Source organism: Mytilus trossulus, chromosome 13 (genome assembly GCF_036588685.1).
Source record: "Mytilus trossulus isolate FHL-02 chromosome 13, PNRI_Mtr1.1.1.hap1, whole genome shotgun sequence".
In the NCBI taxonomy this organism is placed as follows: Eukaryota; Metazoa; Mollusca; class Bivalvia; order Mytilida; family Mytilidae; genus Mytilus; species Mytilus trossulus.
Window position 1 is genome coordinate 57,176,207 of NC_086385.1, and position 23,637 is coordinate 57,199,843.

Consider the following 23,637-nt stretch of genomic DNA (forward strand, 5'->3'; position numbering starts at 1 on the left):
AAGCTTTATATTTAGGACTATCAACATAATGTAAATGATTAGTAAAGAAGCCAAAACATTTCAGGGTGTCCATTCTTGTTCAAATAAGTCTTCCCATTCCATTCTTATAAAACTCGAAAAATTAAATGAGTAATTAAAACTGCTATAAATCATTGTACCATAACCTCTTTTTTTTTTAATATAAAGAGTTGTTAGTTGTGGGGGAAAAAAATGAAAAAATATGGAATTAACACAGTAGAAACTTTTGCATCTGAAACCCACCTTAGGACCAAAATGCAATCCATGGATGGAGTATATGACATTGAAACAACAACACAATAACACAGTTAACAGGATCAACACATAGACCAGTTTCATGCAATAGGTATAGCTCCAATAAAATTGAGACAGGAAATGGGGAACGTGTCAAAGCAACAACCCAACCAAAGAGCAGACAAGTCTACATAAATAAATAAAACACAGAAATTAAGATTAAGAAAGAACAAATACTAAACTATGGACAGTCATTCTTTCCACAGACCATCTAAAACAACATCAGCCGACACAATAGAGGGATTCAGAGCTGATCTGAAATACAGCATAGCCTATATATAGTTTCAATTGTAAATTGGTAAATGTTTTAAATGTAAATAGCTTTGAGAAAGCTAGCTGAGTTGCCTGACACTGCACAATCTTTTTGTGTGACCATACACATTCATGTATGAAATCATTTCCTGACTTGGAAGTTGAAGATTAAAACACAAAACATGTTTACCATCATTGTTTTATTGTAATAGGTTTGCATAATCAAAAAATATAATTTGAATATTTTACATCTATTTTACAATTCTGAAAGCTTATTTGCATACGGGAAAATATATATCACACAAGACAATCTATGGAGGGATTAGTACTACTTAATTATATTTTAATAGTTGAAAGTCTGGAATGAAAGGGGCTTTGTTTTTCATTCTTTAATTGTTGGGCCATTTTTCTCTATTCTTCATCTATAAGAACTATTATTCTCTTCTTTTTATCATCATTTTCTATTCTTTGTTTTTTTTAGTCCAATATTTTCTATTTTGTAAACCCCTTCCAGACACTCATTGTCTAAATCAAATTATAATGTAAGTGTTTTACAATACATGTGTCTATATTTTTTTTAAATATATTGCTATGTAACCATAATTTCCACAAATATTAAAGTTATCAAAAAATTAAAAAATATATATAAACTTAGTAGTGTTTCTTGAACTGCTCTCATAAAAAAATAATATATTACTCATATTTGTTCTAAGTGTATTGTTGTACTTTCACAGCCAGAAATGGAGAGCAAAAAGTATAATATACATAGAAGACAAAATTTTAAATATAAAAAAAAAGTATACTAAAATTTCTGAAAAAAAATATACATGTATATGAAAAAATGTTAAAATCACGCACTATAGGTATATAGCTGATAAATTCCAGTTATTAAAAAGGAAATTATTTGGAAAAGAATATGTTTTCTCAATATACAAAAATCTTATGTACAACCCATGACCTATGATATGTTACAAATATCAGACTTGACACTAATCTTTTACTTAGGGTACATAAATAATAGACCTTATCGCTATTTTTGGATACCATAACACTTGACCTATTGTCATTATAAGAAATTACTTTGTAGTCAAACCTTAACTCTTGTGTCATCGAAATTTTACGAAAAATATGTATGGCAACCAATCAAAGGCAGACTAATAGCCAAAAGGCGTGTCTTAAGATGTTGTTTTTTTTACAACCTATCATAAAACATGATATGTAAAAAAGTAGTAACAACCCATTATCACATGACATTTGTTGATGAATATCTGCATAATTTACATAAAATGGTTTATTTATTCAAATTAGATAAAATACAGATGCATATATAATGAAACAAATCTTAATGGATGTGATTGACTCAAATGTGTGTTGGCCTCTTGCTAGAAAAAGGAACTCCTCTTGTTTGTGCAATAAAGTTAGAAATACAACATAAGAAATAAGAAAAACATCTTATTATCAATTTAACCAAATATACTGTTAACTTCATATAGTTTATTCACTTATTAATTACTTAATACAATTAATTGATCCAAATAATGTTCTATAAATAGAATTACCTTTTTTACCAATAAAATTATCTTTTTGAATAAATAAAATGTCCTTGATATAAAAGATTGTCCTTATATTATGCCTTTATTATGTTGCTATTATAAAATATGATCAATCAAGCAAAATAGAGAAATATAATAATTCCTGTAAGTTTTGTGTCTAAAATGACCGTGCAGAAGTAATCATGAGGTTTTGAGATTAAATAATGTTAAAAGTGCACACTGCCTTGGTTGACATTATAGACATAAAAATGCAAAGAGATATATAAAAGTTCCTCTTCATGCATGTAAGTTGATATAATTAATTTTAGGTCACCCTACAACCTTGAAAAGTGAGAAAAAAAAACCAAAAACAGTATAAGTCTTGTGTAAATTTATAATTGAAATAGTGCCAGTATAAAACTGCTTTCTGCATAATTCATCTTGAGGTTAAATATAAATGCTAAAAAAAATTCTGCATGCAAAATAGGCATTGCCAGACATCTCGTATAATGTGAAAATTATATCAAATAACTTTACACTATGTAATAAACTGCAAAGAACATTCTTCTCATTTAGAAAAATAATAACAAAGAAACAGAGGATCTCTTTTCATCCTGTATACATAGATAAACACTGATAAGTAAGACACTTAATACATATATATGTGCTGCCTAAAGATTACAATTAATACACATCAAATTACTTGTATTTGAAAAAAGATTAAAAAAGTCCAGAAATCGTAACCCTGAATAACTTTTGAAATCAAAATTACGAAAAATCAATTTGATGCAGTCATAGCTGAATAATCACAAATCTTTCCACTATCAAGTAAATCTATATATAGCATGTGTAACACTTAATTACAACATCTAAATGTGATATTTATGCATACCAGTACTGTATTTATGATAAAGGCCAAATTACATGGTTAAAAGACATTATCATACACAAAAAAACATAAAAATGGTAATGTTTTACAAATGTTATTGGTTTTGATTAATGACAATACATTATATAGAATTTGAATATTTGCCGATGTATTCATTGTTTTGTGGTGTATATTGAATTGACCAATACATTTGCAAATATTTCTTATTTTCATTTTTGCAAGTTTTTACTTTAAATTCTAAATCACAGCCTTGATGTAGTCTTTTAAATACTGTTGTCAAACTAAATTTTCACTTGTAAGCAATTTATTTCCCCTCACCTGAGTAGAAAATTTTGTGAAAAAAAATGTTGCAAAGTTGTATTAAATGTATAAATACATCATGAAAATATGAAAACTGTGCAAAAAATTCAAAGAGAGCTTCTTTCCTTCCAACAGATTCAGTATAATTTACAGAATTCAGTACATAACTTTTGCATTTACAAAGCATTTAATATCTTAAATTTCCTCTAACCCAAACTACCTGACAATAGGCCTTTCCCTTTATAAATAAATCATGAAAATATAAAAAACCAGCAAAAAATTCAAAAAGAACTTTTTTTCTTCCAACACATTCAGTACAATTTACAAGATTCACCATACCTTTGCATTTACAAAGCTTGTAATATCTTAAAATTTCCTCCAATTCAAACTACCTGACAATAGGCCTTTTCCTATATAAATAAATCATAAAAATATGAAAAACCAGCAAAAAATTCAAAGAGAACTTCTTTTCTCCCAACACATTCAGTACAATATACAAGATTCACCATACCTTTGCATTTACAAAGTTGTAATATCTTTAATTTTCCTCTAAACCAAACTACCTGACAATATCATTAAGCACTCTATTGATGCACAACCAACCTCTTGATATGATATGATATGGGCTCCGTCAGATAAAAATCCACCTTATGCAAGGGAATATAAATATTTTCCTATTTCAGCTTAAAATTAAATCTCAATCAAAAGTCTGGAACTGTTTGAAAATTGAGTTATTATAAGAACCATATAACACAGACCAACATTCAACTTATATTTTGTACATGTACATGTTGAATTTTCCTAAAAATAATCAAAGTTGGATACATGCATATGTAAATGTGGACTTGAATAAGGCCGATATCTATCCGACGCAGCTGATATAAAGAATGTACAAATTTACAGGTTAATTAATAGACCCAATTGATGGGCACCCACTGCTGCTCAGAACTTAAATTGTCTAATTCACGTCTCAAAGTTCTATACGTTTCGTCAAAATCATCATTGACAAGCGTAAAATCAAACATTCCCTTGTATACTCTTTCTATGTTCTGACTTTCCTGAATCGACTCGTAAAAATCATGTTCCTGAAAAATAGGTTGAAAATAAAATGAATTGCATGTTATTTTTATAATTTATAAGAGAGGCCAAAGAATCTTCATTCAATTTTTAAATTAATAAGGCTATTAGTTTTCTCATTTGAATTGTTTCACATTGTCATTTGTGGCCTTATATAGCTGACTATGCAGTATAGGCTTTGCTTATTGTTGAAGGTCAAACAGTGACCTATTGTTGTTAATTTCTTTGTCATTTTGGTCTCTTATGGAGAGTTGTCTCATTGGCAATCATACCACATCTTCTTTTTATACGCCCGTCAAAATTTTGAAGGGACGTATTATGGTATACAAATGTCCAATGTCCATCTGTCTGTCTGTCTGTCTGGTGTAAACATGTCGCACCGTAACTTGAGAACAACTTATCCAAATTTCATGAAACTTAATATAGTTGTTTCTTATTATGGTCAACTGATCTGTATACTTTTTGTTTAAAATATGATTTAAACTTTTTGAGTTACAGCACTTGACTCATATCATGACTCATGACTGAGAAACAAGACCCCAACCAAAACAGATTCTGATCTCATATTATTAGCTTTAATGTGCATAGAAAGACACTTTGGTGGTCCTTGCCTCTTTTCAAATTTTACTGCTACTGTTTAAAATATCAATGAAGGTCAAGCTAATAGATATGGGAAGATGTGGTATGAATGCCATTGAGACAACTTTCCATAATACTGTGGATTCATTATTATTAGTTGGATATAAAAAAGAAGATGTGGTATGATTGCCAATGAGACAACTATCATCAAAAGACCAAAATGACACAAGCATTAACAATTATAGGTCACTGTACGGCCTTCAACAATGAGCAAGCCCATACCGCATTTAGTCAGCTATAAAAGGCCCCGATAAGACAATGTAAAACAATTCAAGGAAGAAAACTAACGACCTTATTTATGTAAAAAAATGAACGAAAAACAAATATGTAACACATAAAACAAACGACAACCACTGAATTACAGGCTCCTGACTTGGGACAGGCACATACATAAATAATGTGGCAGGGTTAAACATGTTAGCGGGATCCCAACCATCCCCTAACCTGGGACAGTGGTATAACAGTACAACATAAGAACGAACTATAAAAATCAGTTGAAAAAGGCTTAACTCATCAGATAGACAAAAAATAAACGTGGCTACCAGTTTTTGTGGATTTCATTGGTACAGGCGAAACAATGAAATAAAATGTTCAACGAATGACAAGTTTTATGTAGGTGTGTATGCAGACTTCGGCAAATCCAAAGAATTAATTATAAGTATCCACGAATATGTAAGTTTTCCTTTATCCACGAAAATTGGTACCCATGAAAATAAGGGAATTTATTGTCAAACAACATGATTTTTGTCAAAAAAAGTATACTTACAGTTTTAACTTCAATAGTGCCATGACCACTTGCCTAAAATAAGAGAAATACATAAATGATTTAATATCAAGAAATTTAAGAATATGTAACTTATATAACAAATTCTTATTTGAATACCACTCAATCAATATAATTCTAATAAAATGTATAAATCATTAGAAACTCAGTAACAAATTCCCAATCAAAATGGGTATATAAAACTTTATTTTTTAACTTTTATAAACTAATGAGGGATTTATAGAAGGCTTGTTTTAAGACAGAATTCTGGTCAATTAAAGTGCCTACATCTGTATTTCAAGTGTCATCCAATTTTCTAAAATATAATTACATAACATTGATAAGCATGTAAAAACATTATCTATTTGTACTCACCCCTTTACGGCCCACCAGACCTCTCCGCCTTCCCTCCTCATACATTCTTTTTAATGCCTCAATACCAGGTGCAGCAATAAATACAACAAAGGGCATATATTCTGCTGTCTTCAAAACCTTTAATGACTGAAAACAAAAATAAACCGATTAGAATTCAGATAATCACAAATGAAAGAACTTAAAAAATAACTAATTTTCCAGTAACAAGTTTTGTGCTTTTTGTCCCTGGAATAACAAGTTAAAATTTTACTATTTCACACTACAGATAAACCTGAAACAATCAAATAGAAAACATTTTTAGAGATATTTTCACTACTGGCTTTGATTATTCAAATCATGCTTTGTTCATTGTTGAAGGCTGTATGTTGTGTCATTTTGGTCTCTTGTGGAGAGTTGTCTCATTTGCAATCATACCACATCTTCTTTTTTATATTAAACATGTTAATAAATCAACAAGATACATAAAGGTAAAACAACATTTACAATGACTTTATAAATTTTCATTATAACATATTTCCAAATATTCAAACACACATTCTTACATGCACTTCATTTGAACTTCGGTGGATAGTTGTCTCATTGGCAATCATACCACATCTTCCTATTTTTATATGGTTTTTGATTTTAAGATTTCTTAAAATCCATCAACTGATTTTCTAATTAAATCAATGCAAGTACATAGATTTGTTTTTAATTTAAAAAAAAGATGTGGTATGATTGCCAATAAGACAACCGTCTCCACAAGAGACCAACATGACACCAAAAAATGCAACTATAGGTCACTGCATGGCCTTCAACAATGAGCAAAGCCCATATTGCAAAGTCAGCTATAAAAGGCCCTGAAATGACAATGTAAAACAATTCAAACCAGAAAACTAACGGCCTTATCTATGTACATTATAGTTAGACAATCAACTTATTCTCTATAGAACTTACAGTGGGACTAACATCTAGAACACACATTTTTCCATCCATTGTAACATTATGAATGGACTCCAGTTTAGTTCCATACAGATTACCATTAAACTCTCCCCATTCAATGTATTTCCCTTCTCTTATTTCTTCATCCATGCCTTCTCTATCTGTAAAATAATATCCCTTACCATGGACTTCTCCTTCTCTTGGGGCTCTTGATGTATCTGTAATTATAAAAATACTCATAATTCAAAGTTACTGTGCCTTTAATGCATATCTTCAGTATAATAGCACCATAAAAACATTTGTCTAATATGTTTGAGCAATAGAATTTTCCTCTGAGTTCAGAAATTTTTCATAGATTTCTCACTGGTTGTTTTTAGAAGTAGTATTTTCAAAATTGTATACAATTTGTTTTATAAATGTGAAAATATTACAATGTTTTATAAAGTCTAATAGGTGTAAACTTACATCATACAAGAAATACTCAAATGGGTGTTAAATAATGTTATTCAAGAAAAGTTTGTTTCATTAAAAATCTCAAATAAAAACAGTATTTTTATCACCAAATAGATCACTCTACATCCATTTTAAGCTGAGCTAAAAACTTAAAAGTCTGCTATAATGTACAAATTTTAAACATTTATATCCTTTCTTTCTAAGAATTATTCTTAGAAGCACTTTTTTGTTTTAAGAAATATTTGACCTTTATACACTCAGCAGTTACTTGTATTATATCTGAATCTAGAGCTTAAAGTGTAATAATTACGTGGCATAACAGCTCCAAATCTCCTTGGATCATCTTTCAGTAACTTTTGTTTCAGTGCTCTCCTGCCTACTCCACTTGCCCCGACCAAGACTAACGTCTTTCTCTGGAATGGGGGCATTTTAGTCACTTCTTCATATATGGTTATTTCACATTTATCAAACTCTGAAAATAAAATAAATAATACACAAATCTGGACTGCAACATGAAAATATATAAATTAATAAAAATGGATTGTACAAAGATGATGACCAATGCTTGCATATAACATTATGAAGGGACTTACCTTTAGAACAGCATAAGTGACGCCACCAAAATTCATACTTGATATGAGTTTTATGATAACAAAATTTGTGTATACAGGTTTCATAACCCTTGTTTTAAGTAAAATTCATTTAGAGATCAGAAACAAAAAATTCCATAATTTTGCAATTACTCTAGAACGGGAAAAAGTGACAGCAACCAATTTCAAACTCAATCTGTATTTTGTGGTAATAAGCAATGTACATGTGTTTAAGTTTCATAATATTTGGTTAAGGCAAACTACCACGTAAGAGCACATATATGTTCCGGACCATATGAGTATTTGGATAATACGCGTATGGTCATGACCATATGCGTATACTCACGAGTATTATACTCATATGGTCTGACCATACGCGTATACTCATATGGTCTGACCATACGTGTATACTCATATGGTCTGACCATACACTTAAGGTCCGACCGTACGCGTATGGTAGGACCATATGAGTATAATACTCGTTTAGTTATTAACGGGCCGGACCATATGAGTATTTGGACCATAGAGATATATTTTTTTAATTACATTATAAAAGTTTCAATAATACAAAAACTTTATCTAAATCAAAGAGCTGAAAGCTCTGAAGAAAAATGACGCCACTGTCTCTAATATTGGGATAGTTTTTATGCAAGTCTTGATTTTCACATACCGTAATTAGTTTAACAATGCAACATGTCTCGTAAGCATATAATTGATATTCGTATATGTGTGTGTGTGAAGTGAAGGTGCCAACTGGCTGGTTTTTTTTTTAAAGACAAATGAATAGGTCAAGACTACCTGAATTGTACAAATAAATACCGTAGAAAGGCTTCTATATTTCTCACTGGTACATAGGCTGAATCCGGGTCCGTTCGCGCCCATTCACGTTTGCGCAAACTCATGTTCGCCCCCTTTCACTTTCACATCCTACATGTTCGCAACTAATCTTAATTGGTTTTGTGTTTAATAACTCTGTAAGCAAGTGTTTTCTTATGAGTATAATTGTTGTCATTGTCTCAAAATAAAGTGAGACAGCATTTTTTTTTTGTGTTGAATAAATCTTAATCATGTTTTGGATAGCGTATTGTTAAAGATAATAATAATCCTTTCTAAATAAAGTGGTATTTTGTCAACGTTTTATTTAGCGTTGAATAACTCTTAATCATGTTTTGGTTAGTGTCTAAGTCACTCTTGCTATACTTTGTTTTGGATAGCGTATTGTTAAAGATAATAATAATCCTTTCTAAATAAAGTGGTATTTTGTCAACGTTTTATTTAGCGTTGAATAACTCTTAATCATGTTTTGGTTAGTGTCTAAGTCACTCTTGCTATACTTTGTTTCATTGACCTCTTTCATAATGAAGTGAGATTCTGACTATTTTTTTTTCTGTGTGTTGAATAAATTTTATCATGTTTTGGTTATAATAGTGGATTGCTATATTTTGGTTCCTATATTTTATTGTTTCGTTGTTTCAGATCAAAGGGCTTAAAAACAATTATCTTTTGTGTTTTTCCTTTAAAATCTTCAATGTTTTACTCATACCAAGCTATAAATACATTCAGTATTTACACCAAAGCAATTTAAAACAACAATCATGATTTTCCAATTATTCAACTTGAATTTGAATTAAAATTGGGCGCGAATGAGTAGAGTGCACACGGACCTTGGGTGTGAACGTGCGAGGTGCGAAAGTGTATTGGGCGCAAACAGACCTGATACCACATAGTCTGAACCCCCTTCTCCCACAAAATATGAAGTAAATTAAAAACAAATTGTTCAGAGAACAATTGAAGTCTTTCCACTGGAAAAGATCTATTTTTATATTGAAATATGAAAAATCAGTTTAAAATGTTAGTTCCTATGGCTTTATGACGTCCTATTAACCTATGACCTTGACCTCAATTTCAAGGTCACAAACCATGGACCTTGAATCAAAATATCCTAGGTCTTTAATATGTTTGGTTAATGAGTACTACCACTTGACGCGTAATTTTAAATGTAAGATGGACAAAAACTCCCTTTTATTGTATGCGCAGCCTTTCAACCAAAATATACAAGTAAGGACATGTCGCAACTAATAATTTATGAAAAATTATTTGTCAAAATGTCATACAGTATTTGAAAAGAAGTGAAAATAAGCCAAAATCAAAATTTATAATATGACCTTGACCTTTGACATTGACCTCATTTTCATTTTTAGTACCAATGACCTCATGAAGACCCTATGTCTCTATCAGTTATGGTTTACCAGTTGAAAATGCATATCGCTTGAATCAAATGAAAAAGGGGGAATAACTCTCATATGGAGTCCCCATAGAGCTATGGTTCAAACGAATATTCTTATCCTAAATATGTTACGAGCAATTTGGTAAAATAAAATCTTTTACGGTTACGAAGGAGAGGTGGCCACAAGAAAAACAGTGTTTGGGGAGATAACTCTTACAACGTAATGTATTTTGTTATAATTACATTTGATATATGTTTCATTATAATACTTTATTCTGATTGGCTAACTGCACGTCACATGTTATTCCTCAAGCAATTGCATCACTCAATAAAACTTTTCATTCATGATAACACGTGGTCCCACAATAAAGTGCACAGATGAATTGAATTAAAAAGTTATAAAATTCGTGTTTTCATGATCCTAGCTAAAAAAAGTAATTATAAGTATTGAATGTTTCTTTTTGTAACCTCATAGGGTTGCAAAAGCGTTGACCGTGTGCACATTTTTAGGATGAAGCGCTTACGCTTACGCGCTTCATACAAAAAGTACTTCGGTCAACGCTTTTACACCTCAATGAATTTACAAAACAAAAGCATTCAATACTTAAATGCAGTTGTAAATTTTTAAAGCAAAAAGAGTTAATACTAACTTTCACTTTTTTGGATGTTCATGTACATTTTGTATGTATTTATTTTTCTCAACTACATGAATTTTTTGGTGTATTTTTAATGATATATATGAGTAGTCCAAATAATTATTACGTCTGGCAAGGCTTTTTAAATTTTATTCTGGGACACCTTCCTATGACCACAACATGCACAAGGCTATGTTAATTTTTTTCTGGGACGCCTTCTTAGGAAGCCTTCCTACGAACGTCTTAGGAAGGCGTCCCAGAAAAAAATAAAATAGCCTGGTCAGACGTCATTATTATTTGGACTAATACATGAGATATTGGATATTTTTATGCATTATTTAACCAGTTGAGTCTTTTACAGGATTGTTTGTTTAATGCTGTTTAAACATTACTGAAAAAAAAACCACCTTAAATTTGCTAATTATTTGGCATGAAAGTTTGATTTATTGAAAGGGACTCATAGTTTTCCATTTAATTTTAATCTTGGTTAAAACAATAGCTTCGTTGTTTACTTTTATACACAACAACATATTCACTTTGGTTTCATTATTTACCTAATATTCACTATGTACTTGGTAACAGTTATTAATTAATTGAATAGAAAATATTATAATAAATATTATTGGAAGCCGAATTGACGTCAAATAGATGCCGATTTGACTAGATGCCAATTTAACCAGGTGCCGACTTGACTTGTACGTTTCAATTTCTCTGCGATCGTTTGCGGTATTTTCTTGAGAAAACCTATTTTCCATCATCAAAGAGAAGAAGAAACTGCTTGAAATGATTCATGAACGCTTCGTGATTGTTAAAATAAGTTTAATTCACTCAAAAAACAATTTTAAAACTTGCGATGTTTAAACAGGAAGTTTCAAAAGCACGTGTAAAAGAAGAAATTAACCGGTGAGAGTGGAAATCCGTACATAACATATATCACTATAGTACGACTTTTAAAGCAAAACAGTTTCATCCTTTTGTAAAACAGTCTTTAATATACCTATCACATTAATGTTTGAAGGGTCTTAAGCTTATTCAAACCATATAAGTCGGTATGAAACACCAAAACGGAATGATAATAACCGATTACGTTTTGTAGTTTACAAAATTCTGGACTGGTTCCTGTCAAACTACAACACTTTGTTCGACTGTAGTGGAATACAAACAGAAACCAGTTAGTTTGTAAACTGGTTCCTGGCTGATTACTACACAATGCTCATGCATAATGATAACACAAGCACATTCCAGTTTGTATTGAAATTAGTAAATACGAAACCAAGCGCGGTAGGCAGAGAAATCAGGTCGGCAGTTATGGAACAATGACTGCGTCATTTTCCAAAAAATGATGGTAATATGACAATGTAATATTTTCATAATGACAAAAACTGCGAAAAAATTAAATATTGCCATAGCTAGTTTTCATCGTTAATTACATTCTTACATGTAGGCCTGGGTGACATTCAATTCCATACGGTATCATAGTTTTTTTGCATTTGCAACTTGAAGTCTTGGTTGTGCACGATCCTTTTCATGTACACCTTTTGTTTGCGAGTGAAAAGCTAGCCTTTTTGTAGCTCTGCTTACAGTGACACCGAGGTCTTGTGCCATTTCGATGTGTCTACGGTGGTTTTTTTTAAAAGAAGCTCTAGATCTTAAATATCGTAACATGACTGCAATACATCATATCAAATAAACTATGTTACTTTCCAGTAACTTCCTAATTGTGTAATGTTGTTCAGTTCATTAAGAAATTTTTAGAATTTTCGAAATATTGCCATTCACTCGTAATAACAAATCGGTATTGACCATCGGTAATGACAATAAGTATAAAATGTGTTTATTATAGTTTTGACAAGTAAGTAAAATTAACTAGGTGAAACTTCTAATTTTTATTTAGCTTATCTTTTTATTATAATATAATAATAAAATTACCTATATGATAGCGTCTTTTTGATGAACGGTCATACCATATGAAGAGTTTAGAAGTATTTAAAGTAAACTATAACAGAGTGTTAATTAACCCGACCATACGTGTCTGGTCGGACCATTTGAGTATATACCCATATGGTCATGACCATATGTGTATGGTCCAAATACTCATATGGTCCGTACATATATATAGATTAGACCATTGGTTTCCCTGTTTGAATGGTTTTACACTAGTAATTTTTGGGGGCTTTAAATAGCTTGTTGTTCGGTGTGAGCCAAGGCTCCATGTTGAAGGCTGTATCCTGACCTATAATGGTTTACTTTTTATATAAACTTTTTACTTGGATGGAGAGTTGTCTCATTGGCACTCTTCACATCTTTCTATATCTATAAACCATTTTCAGGACAAATGTACAAGCGGACAGGGTATCACTTGTAATGCTTCCTCTGCTGCTGTTGGGGCATAAAAAGCCGAAATACAACTATAGGTCAAAATATGGTCTCCAACAATTAATATGTGTCTGTACAAACTTTATAGAAATATGACTCTATGTATACTATAATGTACCTTTATGTTTACTGCTTGTGTAATTTATCTTCTTCTTCTTTCTCCTTTTTAGACCACACACTGAAACCAAAATTCAATTTCACATACTAGTAAGAGATAAATATTTATTCAAATTTTTTTTTTACTTACTCACATTTTCTTTTCTTTAAAGTTTGAATCGAAAACTGCAATTTGCCAAATTTTCTCTTACAAAGAGACATATGTGGTGAACAGCAAAACTGACACCACCAACATTCAAACTTGATCTGTGTTTGGTGATAATAAGCATTCACTATAAAATTTTTAACATTGCTATAAAACTACTGGACAGGCTACTGGAGCTACCATAGATGTTTTCAGCAAGTAACTGTATATCAGTGCAGACTTCACAAGGCAGATTACGTTAACTTACATAAACTGCTTTTAGAATAATCATAATCTGGTTGTACGAATGCCTTTCTTTTCTCCTCTAATTGCTGTGACGGGATCAGTCCTGTTGGCCCTTCTCCGTCCTTTACTACCCTCCTGGCCTGTAAAATATCATCAAACATTTATAACAACTTTTGTCTTTATAATTCATTGGGCCAAAGAGTTGTTTTCCATTCATTTGCTATTATGTCCAGGCTTACAGCTTTGTCAGTTTACAATGGACTTATAGCTGACTATGGGGTATGGGCTTTGCTCATTGTTGAAGGCCATAGAGTGACCTATAAATGTTAATGTCTGTGTCATTTTGGTCTCTTGTGGACAGATGTCTCATTGGCAATTATACCACATTTTCTTTTTTTTATTGCATGTGAGTTTGAATACGCCTTAAGCTGTCTTATAACATTTAGCATCTAGCATGGTTTAGTATATTCTAACAGTCTTTTAAGGTTGCAAAACTTTAGTTGTGGCTATAAAAAAGAAAACAAATGATCAATCTTCCATTTTTCTTCAGTTTGAGTTGTTTAAAATGATATATCTATGTATTTTAGATGCAAAAAGTTGTACATAACACTATTTTGCTATTTCATTTTTAATCTTATTGGAATGCATTTACCTACATGTAGTTGTCTTATTGTTGATTTAAAAGAAATATTACAGTAAAACCTGACTAAACCGAACCCTTTCGGGACTTGTGATTTAGTTTGGTTTTGGCAGGTATTCGGTTTCATCAGGTTCACAATGCATAAAACGTGGTATGATTGGTCTTCAGAACAAGTTTGGATTAGACAGGTTTCCGGTTTATTCAGGGTTCGGTTTAATCAGGTTTCACTGTAAATGAATTTATAAACTAAGACTACTGACCTGCCACCAGTTAGGGTCCTCAGAGGTCAGGATATGTAGAATGTCTCCATCACTGAAAGTCAGACCAGCATCTTTACTGGGAATCAATCGGTCCTTCAGAGGGTCATAGTTAAAGTGGGCTTTCATAAACATCTGTAAGAAAAGGGGTCAAATTTAACAGTTAAGATAAATATAACAGATGTGAAAAATAAAACCGACAATAAATTTAGAGTTTCTGAAAAAGATGAAGTAAGAGAAAATGAATAAATATATTTATTCCATATTGATAAAACTTGAGTAGGTTTTTCTATATGAATGAGATTTTGAATAAATAAGCATATTCACTTGCAGAAAAGGATATTCACTGCACAACACGTCGCGTGATTTAAAGTGTATAATTTGGGTAAAAAAACGTTTGGTTTTGGTTTATATTTTCCATTAGACCATTACAAACATTTTTCTTGGAATATGGAATAAAACTAATACTGTCTTTTGTTTCTGTAAATAATTGGTTTTATTGACTTTTGAAAAACTGATAGTCACTTGGGCCGTTGGCCTCAGTGAATATCAGTTTTTCTAACGTCAATAAAACCACACATTTACCTCACCAAAAGACAGTAATTGTATAAGATTGACTGAAAATGAAAAAGAAAGTTTATAAGTAGAAAGGGAAATGTCTTAACTTTTCTTTAACAACTACCTTTCACTAAACTGCAGTTCCACCCATGAAGATCAAAACATCATTAAATCATAATTTGAAAAATACCTGATTCAGAAACAGGGTATTGCACTTAAAGGTTCTATTTTTTGTCATCTTAATGTTACTGAATAAAAAGAGATGGTGTGTGTACATGCATGAAAAACGAGCAAACAAGACAATTAAAAAAAAAATCTGTACTTAAAAATAAACATGTTTTTTCAAAATATCTCTACCTAATAAATGAAAAAAGTACATGTCCTGATATAATATTATAAATTGAATTGGAGAAATTAGTAGACAAAAATTTATAAAATGACTCAATGTCATGAATGTGTGGTTTATAAAAAAGATTATCCTGATTTAGATTAATTTCTCGCAATTTGATTGTCTGATATTGTCCTAATAAATTTCAGTACAATTTTTTATCACATCAATTGGAATTATCTCCCTTATTTATTAGGTCAATTGAAATTATCTCCCTTATACCACTGACCTAATAAAAAATATGTTTTTTGTAATTTCAGTTGCTTTAAATAGTCCTAATATTTTTAAATTTTTCACAGTTTTAGATAAGATATCTAAAATATATTTGGTTGATTGTGTCCTATTTTTGAATTTGAATATAATAATATGTAATATAACAAAATCAGGATAAATTCGTTACACAGTGTTCAATTGTCCTAATACGGAATTTATCAGGTCAATAAAATTCATATCGTGTTTGGCTTCGCCTCACCCGATATGAATTTTATTGACCTGATAAATTCTCGTATTAGGACAATTGCACACTGTGTAACTAATATTGTAATATTATGGTTTACATGAACATTCACTACCTATATACAGAAAAATAGAATTCAAGCTTTATATATTATACATGACCATGTATGGTGGAGATAGAACTAATTATATATAAGGTACAAATGAAAATATGAAGGTTTACCAAAAAAACAACTAAACCAAACTTTGACTACATCAACATACACCAAGATGCATACTATGAATGAAAACAAAATACATGAAAATAGTGAATATTGCATTATACGAGCATCAATTGTTTTTATGTTTCTAAAAAACAACTTATTTTAACGATTATTGAGAGTGGAAATATATCGGGAATATACAAATCCATGCCAATAATTATATCAAACATGAATATTTCCACAATTAAGCGGATACCCAATACTTTGGCCTATCTAAATTAATAAAGTTATCACAAAATATTTACCTTAACCTGTTGACAAAAAAATAAAAATTTAAAGAATGTTGCACCAAAAAATAACAAGAATAACTTGTCTGAAAATATAGCAGTTTGACAAACACTTATTATTATCATTCAGAAAATTGATTCCCCCTTACTAAAAGTAATTGTTTAAAAAGCTCAGCTGATTTTGTTAACTCCCTTAGGCATTCTGCACCCCCTTAAATACTGAAAGAAAGATATATTGTAAAAAAAATCTGTGATACAAAACAACAGAGTAACATAAGATGTATCCTACAAACCTGGGAAGTAAAGCTTAGTTCTAGCTGTAAAGAATTAAAGAGGTCTGAACTTCAGTCTATAGATTAGCTAATGTATGTATGACAAGGCATGATAAATGAAACATTTACCTGACAAAATCAAGAGTGTTGTTAAAAACAGTATGCAAAAATTCCTAAATTAAATCCTTTTGGGCTCAATGTATGCATTTATGCTAATATCAAGTCAGAAACTGGTATTTACATTTAAAAGTTATATTATATCTACCTGTGTCTTAAAATTAATATCCTGCATTGTTGGTACAATTTTAAATGTGATTTCACTCTCCGCCACTCTGATAATATCCATCAGCTGTTCTGGTGTGGCTACAGGTATCCCATTCACTTCTTTTATGATGTCATTAACATGTAACATACCTGTGTAAAACAGATAGAAAGGTGAGATTTAAAAATATTATACCACATAAGTTGAGAAGTACTGTAACTCTGAAAGTCAAAATGTTTGCTTTGTTTATTGGTCAAACTACAGTGTACAATGAACAATGGTAAGATAAAAGTAAAAACACAAAAATACTAAACTCCAAAGATATTAGAATACTGTGGATTCATTTATTTTGTGGAAGACAATATTTGTGGATGAAAGAAAACTTGCATGTCCTTGGATATTTAATTTAGTAGTTTGATGGAAGTCTGCACACAAGCCTTAGAAAATTCAACATTCATCGAAACTTTTATTTCATGGTTCAACTGTACCCAAAAAATCCTTGAAAAATTTGTATCTAATGGATAATTATGAATCCAAAGTACAGTAAATTGTATTATGCCTTCAGAAGACATTATATTATACTTATTTCCTTTTGAATATTTGGAACACTCAAAAATGTCCATATATTATAGGGTATATCTACAAACCTTGTTTATCAATCACACTACCAGCTAAAACTCGAGCAATTCTCAAATTAAAATTCTCATCTATTTTCACTGTAATACCCTGTTAAATAAGAAGAGAGAAATCTAAAAAATGGTTTTGTTGAAATATAATATTCATGACATTGGAAAACGGAATAACATGCCTACTAATTGCATAATCCTGTAATATCCAGGGTTCTCACTAGGAATTTTTCATGGTGAGTCCTGGGACTCATCACTTTTAGAAATGGTGAGTCCCAAAAGATTTTGATGAGTCCAGGATGCATGTATTTTTTTTGAGTCATACAGTAATATAATGAAATATGATGAAATACAACTTAAACGATGCGTGTTGGATTGGTAGTTTTTATTAAATCAATAAAAATTATGACTAGTTATTGTTCAAAATATATACATGAAACAGACATCTTTCTGGGTCTATCATATTCTTGATGTGGGGCCACACTGAAAAAAATGTTGGTTTGCCAAAGCCAGAGTTTTATAAAAAAGATCAGGGTGAAAGGTAGGGTTTTAGTTTTTTTAGTTTTTTTAATATGAATGGAGTATTTAATAATAAACTCATGCAGTTAAAGAATTTGTCTGGTCATTTTTAGTAACCAAAATTTGTTAAATTACAAAACAACATCCTACCATGTAAACTATTATTACTACAATGGCACATACAAGAAACAAGTATGTGTGACTTGTGTAACCTGACTGAAGATTACGAACACTTTTTTCTGAAATGTCAATTCTTTCATGAATTTTGGAAGAAAATATATGTACTTGTAAGCAAAATCAAAATTGGATCACATATTTTTAATTTTTAAACTTTAGTACTGGGCTATAAAATACATGATCCTATGTATAATGATATAAATCTCTTCCTAACTGTCTTATTATATTCAATTCATAAAAGCACTCATATATCAAATTATAAACAAAAAGACATAGACGCTTATGCAGTTTCCAGAAATGAATTTTTAAACACATACGAAATTAACATATATATTAATGCTAAAAACAGCAAATTTTTAAATGATGTAAAAAGATACATATGATCATGAATAGCTAGATATAATATTTTTTTCATGTATAGAATTTGTGTAGCAAAAGTTGACAATATATCTGAGCACGTGGTAATAAACCAAAACAGCATGCTTTGTGAAAATGTACAGAACTTTGTCTCAAAATATTTTGAGTATTATAAAATAAATCATGCAAAAAAAAATAAAATAAAAAAATAAATTACAAAAAAAATAACTTTACAAATTATCCCCTTCCCCTCTACACCCTTTTCCCAATTAAATTAATATAGATTGAATTATATACACCAAGTTTAATTACTTTCATGATTTTTCATGGCACTACCATATCAGCTGTTTATTTTAAATGTCTATAAATAGCCAGACAGAGTTGTCTGTTTCTTAGGTGTTTCCCCAAGTATTTTTCCTGTCTAAATTGATCATGTGACATGTTTGTAAACAAAAGAAAACATTTCATCAAGGAATTCATTTTTTTTCTGGATTATTCTGCTTTAAATAATTTAGTTTGGATTTATATTCATTTCATCAGAGACATATATACACATGTGTATATATGTCTCTGATTTCATTTAAGGTACAGTCAAGCATTTGTATTTAAAAAATAGCTTGCAAAGAATTTTTACTTTTCAGTTTGACAAATGTCTCATGATCGCCATTCATTGGCTTGTTCAACCATGCAGACAATGTAAATTATGTAAATTATAAATCTATCAGCTGTCAAAAATATTGATCTACGCATCACATCAATGTTTTGACATCCACTTCCAGTTTAGTTTCTTGTCAAAACAATGTCATATCAAAAATCTTCTAGGCAAAACGATGTTTCTGGGACTCAGGGGGATACAATCCGGATGCGTCACAGGGACTCACAGGTTAAAAAATTGACGCATCCAGCTCGATTTCCATGCAACCAGGACGCGAATATGCGTCTTAACGAGAACCCTGAATATCTATAACAACTCAAAACATAAAGCAATTTTTATCTGTTTTTATTCATTTATAAGTAAAATTTGGACAAACAGGAATATTGTTTTTACAAAATTTACTTTTGGATACTATCTCATGATCACAAACAAGCTCAATATGTCCAAGTTTGGTAGAAATCCAGGCTAGTTTATCAAAATTTCAAAAACTTTAACCAGAGAGTGAATATTTGTGGATGCTCCCGCCGCCAGAATGTAGAAACGCTATGTCTCACTTTTTCAACAAAAGTCGAAGGCTAAAAAAATGGAAAAATAATAAACAAGAACGATATTTTAGGAAGTCAATTGGCTACTTGTATCATACATTCTTCATGTTATATTATATTCAAAACAGTCACTTAATTCAAAGGAAAAATCACTGCTTTCAAGGTAAATAACTCATCAAAGATGGTTCCAACGTAAATAACTCATCAAAGATGGTTCCAAGGGAAATAACTCATCAAAGATGGTTCCAAGGGAAATAACTCATCAAAGATGGTTCCAAGGGAAATAACTCACCAAAGATGTTGTTTTATCCTTCTTGATACTGACAAGTCTAACATGGTCTGCTACAGCACTGAAGACTGGTGGAGGAGGCTGAGCTAGCTTGTTAGTTTCATATAATTCTTCTTCATAGTTTTTGTCTGCTACATCATCATATGCTTTCATCAAAGCCTAAATGAAAACATAGATTATTCTGAGTTTTTATTTTGAATTTTGTCACTTGATAAAATTTTAAAGCTTTATGAAATTTAAAACAGTTTTTTGTATGACATTTATTTTGTAATAATCAATGCATAACAGAATATTTTTGATTTGGATTGTCATTTGTGATCCAATTGTCCAAAATCTGCATTATCTTGAAAATATCTACTGTGGAAACCTATATTTATGTGAGTACCATTTTTGTGGATTCAGGAATGTTGTCTTTGTGTAAATAAATGTGGATTTGACAAAGTTTGATTACAAGCCTTAAGAAAATAAATTCTTCTATTGAACATCAAAGTTTGTGATTAAAATGTGCAACAAAAATTGATTCCCTACAAAAAATGATGAATCCATAGGTGATGGTTAAAGCCATTCTAATTAAATTGTGACAGTAACTTTTGAACTCTAGTTTTGTAAGAAAATGTTGAAGACAGGTCCATTGTTGGAGCAGGATGGCAATATTTCCTCACCATCTTTGTTTTGTATAAACCTACCCCAATATGTGGATCTGATAATATCTCATCCAGATCTCTCCCATTGACAGTTCCTACAACTTTCTGTATGACATTGTTAACATCTGCTAATAACTTCTCCCCTCTGACATCACTGGGAGGATTGGACATGGGAAGCTTCAACTCATCATCAGCCTATAACACAAAACAAATGTATTTTTACCCCTCCAGACATCTATCTTCACATTTTTACCTATCATGTCATTATTCATACATCATTGTCAATATAATGCAATTTTATACAACTGTCATACAAGTAAGAGGTTTGGCTAGCTATAAAACCAGGTTAAATCCGTCTTTTTATAAATAAGAAAATAAAATGGTTGTTCCAACTTTCCAAGTCAGGATTATTACAGTCTGTGTCCATTCATTTGATGTTTTAGCTTTTGATTTTGCCATTTGATTAGGGACTTTTCCCGGATATTTAGTGAAATTCCTGTTGCTCAGATATTTTTTTACATGCATGTTTATTTGTCTTATTTGATTCTTCTGATTTTTGCCATGGCATTGTCAGTTTTTCTTCAACTTATGAGTTTTGAACATTCCCTTGGTATCTTCTGTCTCTTTTGTCATGTTTATGGTGTTTTTAGATTGATTTATATTAAAATTAGTAAACAGTAGAGTTGCCACAATATCAGATAGACAAGAGGTCCAATCCTGATGAACATGTAGTGGATCAAAATTTTTAATTGTAAATTAAAGATCAAACTTGTTGGTTTTTATTTCAAATGCTTAGTTCATGAACAGCCAACCAGACAGAAATTTTACATATTCATTGCATTTATGAAAAAAGATTATGCATTAAAAAATTTTGTTTCAAAAGACAATCCCCTACATGGCCTACAGTCTAATTTATAGATTATTACCTGTGCAATTTTTTGAACAACAGGATCTGTTAAAAAGCTTTTTAGAAAGTCAAGGTCAGCATCACGAGCACCTGTTCTATCACCAATGTCATCAAGCTGTGATCGAAGGTCATGGAGACAATCTGCAACATAATGCATTATGGATTATGACAATAATTTTCACATACACTGATGAGAAAACATCTATGATCACTAAAAATAGTGAAATAAATCCTTGGCTTCTATGTATTTTTATCAGAAAGTATCAGTTCATTATTTAAAGCCATTATTAATGCATTTTTTCAACTAAAATAGAACTTGCAGCTAAATGATAGCATCAAAGGCATAAACCTTGCTACTGAAAAGAAGCAAAAATTTATCTGTATATGTTTTTTTCAATTTTACTAAACCTATGTGTTTAAAATTTTGGTAAAACTACAATTTGTGACAAAACTTCGAATTTGCTACTCAAATAAGTGATTTAAAAATCACTTATTTTAATAAGTAACCTGACTGTTTATAACAAAGGTTTTACGCAAACAAAAATTTATATACATGTACATGTATATAAAATCATTACATAAAAATAAATCATAGGAATATGTTACATTTTGATATTTTATCTGTACAAAATGTATACATGGTATATACAATGTACATGTATATATAAGTTAAAACAATTACAACAATGCAAATTTTAAGATATATTGTTTCCAAATTGACAAGCAATGACTACTTTTACATATACTATTTTTAATCAAAATGCTAGACATTGTTTGGTTCCATGAAAATCAGTAAACAGTATTAGACATGACTAGATAAGGATCATTACCAAGTGCAGTCTCTTGACTGTCATTCGTTGCAGCTGGCATTGTTAAACCTTTAATTCACATCTGAAAGTACAAAACTGAAATGATTAAAGAATGAATAAACATTTTTTTTTTAAACAAGGTTCCAAGGCTCCGTGTTGAAGGCTGTACTTTGACCTATAATGGTTTACTTTTTTTTTTTTTTAAATTGTTATTTGGATGGAGAGTTGTCTCAGTGGCACTCACACCACGTCTTCCTATATCTATTTTCACTGAGGACAGTCCATGAGTACTAGACTTGTCATTCAAAGATGTTTCAATTTGTACAATGTGGTACCCCCTTTTTAAAATGGCTGCATCTGCCCCTGGGTGGCTTCACTGGAACTCTGACATGCATTTGAAGATCTTCATTGTTGTAAAACACAGATTTTCTGATATGTCTTGAAAATATAAACAAGATATAAACAAGACCAAAAAGATGTACCTAAATCAAATTATACAATCAATATTAGATAAGTAGAAAAGCACCACCCTAAAACAAATATGGTAAATAACTCCAGGATAAACACAGATCATTCACTAAATTACTAGGTGCGTGATAGGACACCTATTAGTTTGGATGCAGTGTACCATCATCTTCTTTTTTCAGTCAATTACTCTGTTTTTAAAAGCAAAACATGTGTTCATTCGGCACTTCCGGGTTTTTATGTTTACATTTAACAGCCATTTTCCAGGTTTGCCTTACCTGTCGCCGATGTTTGTCATATTTACAAGAATTTAATCATAATTTCAACATTTTTTTCATTCAAATCTACTTAAAGTGCAAAATAAACAATAGTTGGTATATGTATACCTGTGTTAATTAACTTATTTACCTGTTTGAATACTTGACTAAGTAAAATGACGCGGTTTTCACCTGTGAAATATTTGTGACATTTATCCGACCAAAGTCGTTTGTAA

General features: G+C 30.7%; 1 protein-coding gene across 2 annotated transcripts; it reads right to left on the reverse strand.

Annotated features, from left to right (window-relative positions):
• Positions 1-745: 745 nt before the first annotated feature.
• LOC134695400 (protein PALS2-like) lies at positions 746-23,637 on the reverse strand. 2 transcript variants are annotated; one of them, XM_063556635.1, is made up of 15 exons: positions 23,553-23,637; positions 22,701-22,761; positions 21,890-22,011; positions 21,006-21,158; positions 20,323-20,478; positions 17,799-17,877; positions 17,155-17,303; positions 14,729-14,860; positions 13,851-13,968; positions 13,460-13,519; positions 7,824-7,985; positions 7,076-7,278; positions 6,140-6,265; positions 5,768-5,800; positions 746-4,370 (listed from the first exon to the last, which is right to left on the reverse strand). In XM_063556635.1, exons 2-15 carry the CDS (start codon positions 22,738-22,740, stop codon positions 4,194-4,196), a joined length of 1,710 nt encoding a protein of 569 aa, XP_063412705.1. In that variant the 5' UTR covers positions 22,741-22,761; positions 23,553-23,637; the 3' UTR covers positions 746-4,193. The 2 variants fall into 2 exon arrangements, with proteins under 2 accessions (XP_063412705.1, XP_063412706.1); XM_063556636.1 differs by lacking the exon at positions 23,553-23,637 and adding an exon at positions 23,531-23,549.

Coding starts and splice junctions, on each gene's coding strand:
- LOC134695400 (XM_063556635.1), bottom strand. CDS start 22,740: ATGCCAGCTGCAACGAATGACAGTCAAGAGACTGCACTTG. Junction 21,159..21,889: donor TTGTTCAAAAAATTGCACAG/GTAATAATCTAT, acceptor TTTGTGTTATAG/GCTGATGATGAGTTGAAGCT. Junction 5,801..6,139: donor GTCTGGTGGGCCGTAAAGGG/GTGAGTACAAAT, acceptor CTCTTATTTTAG/GCAAGTGGTCATGGCACTAT.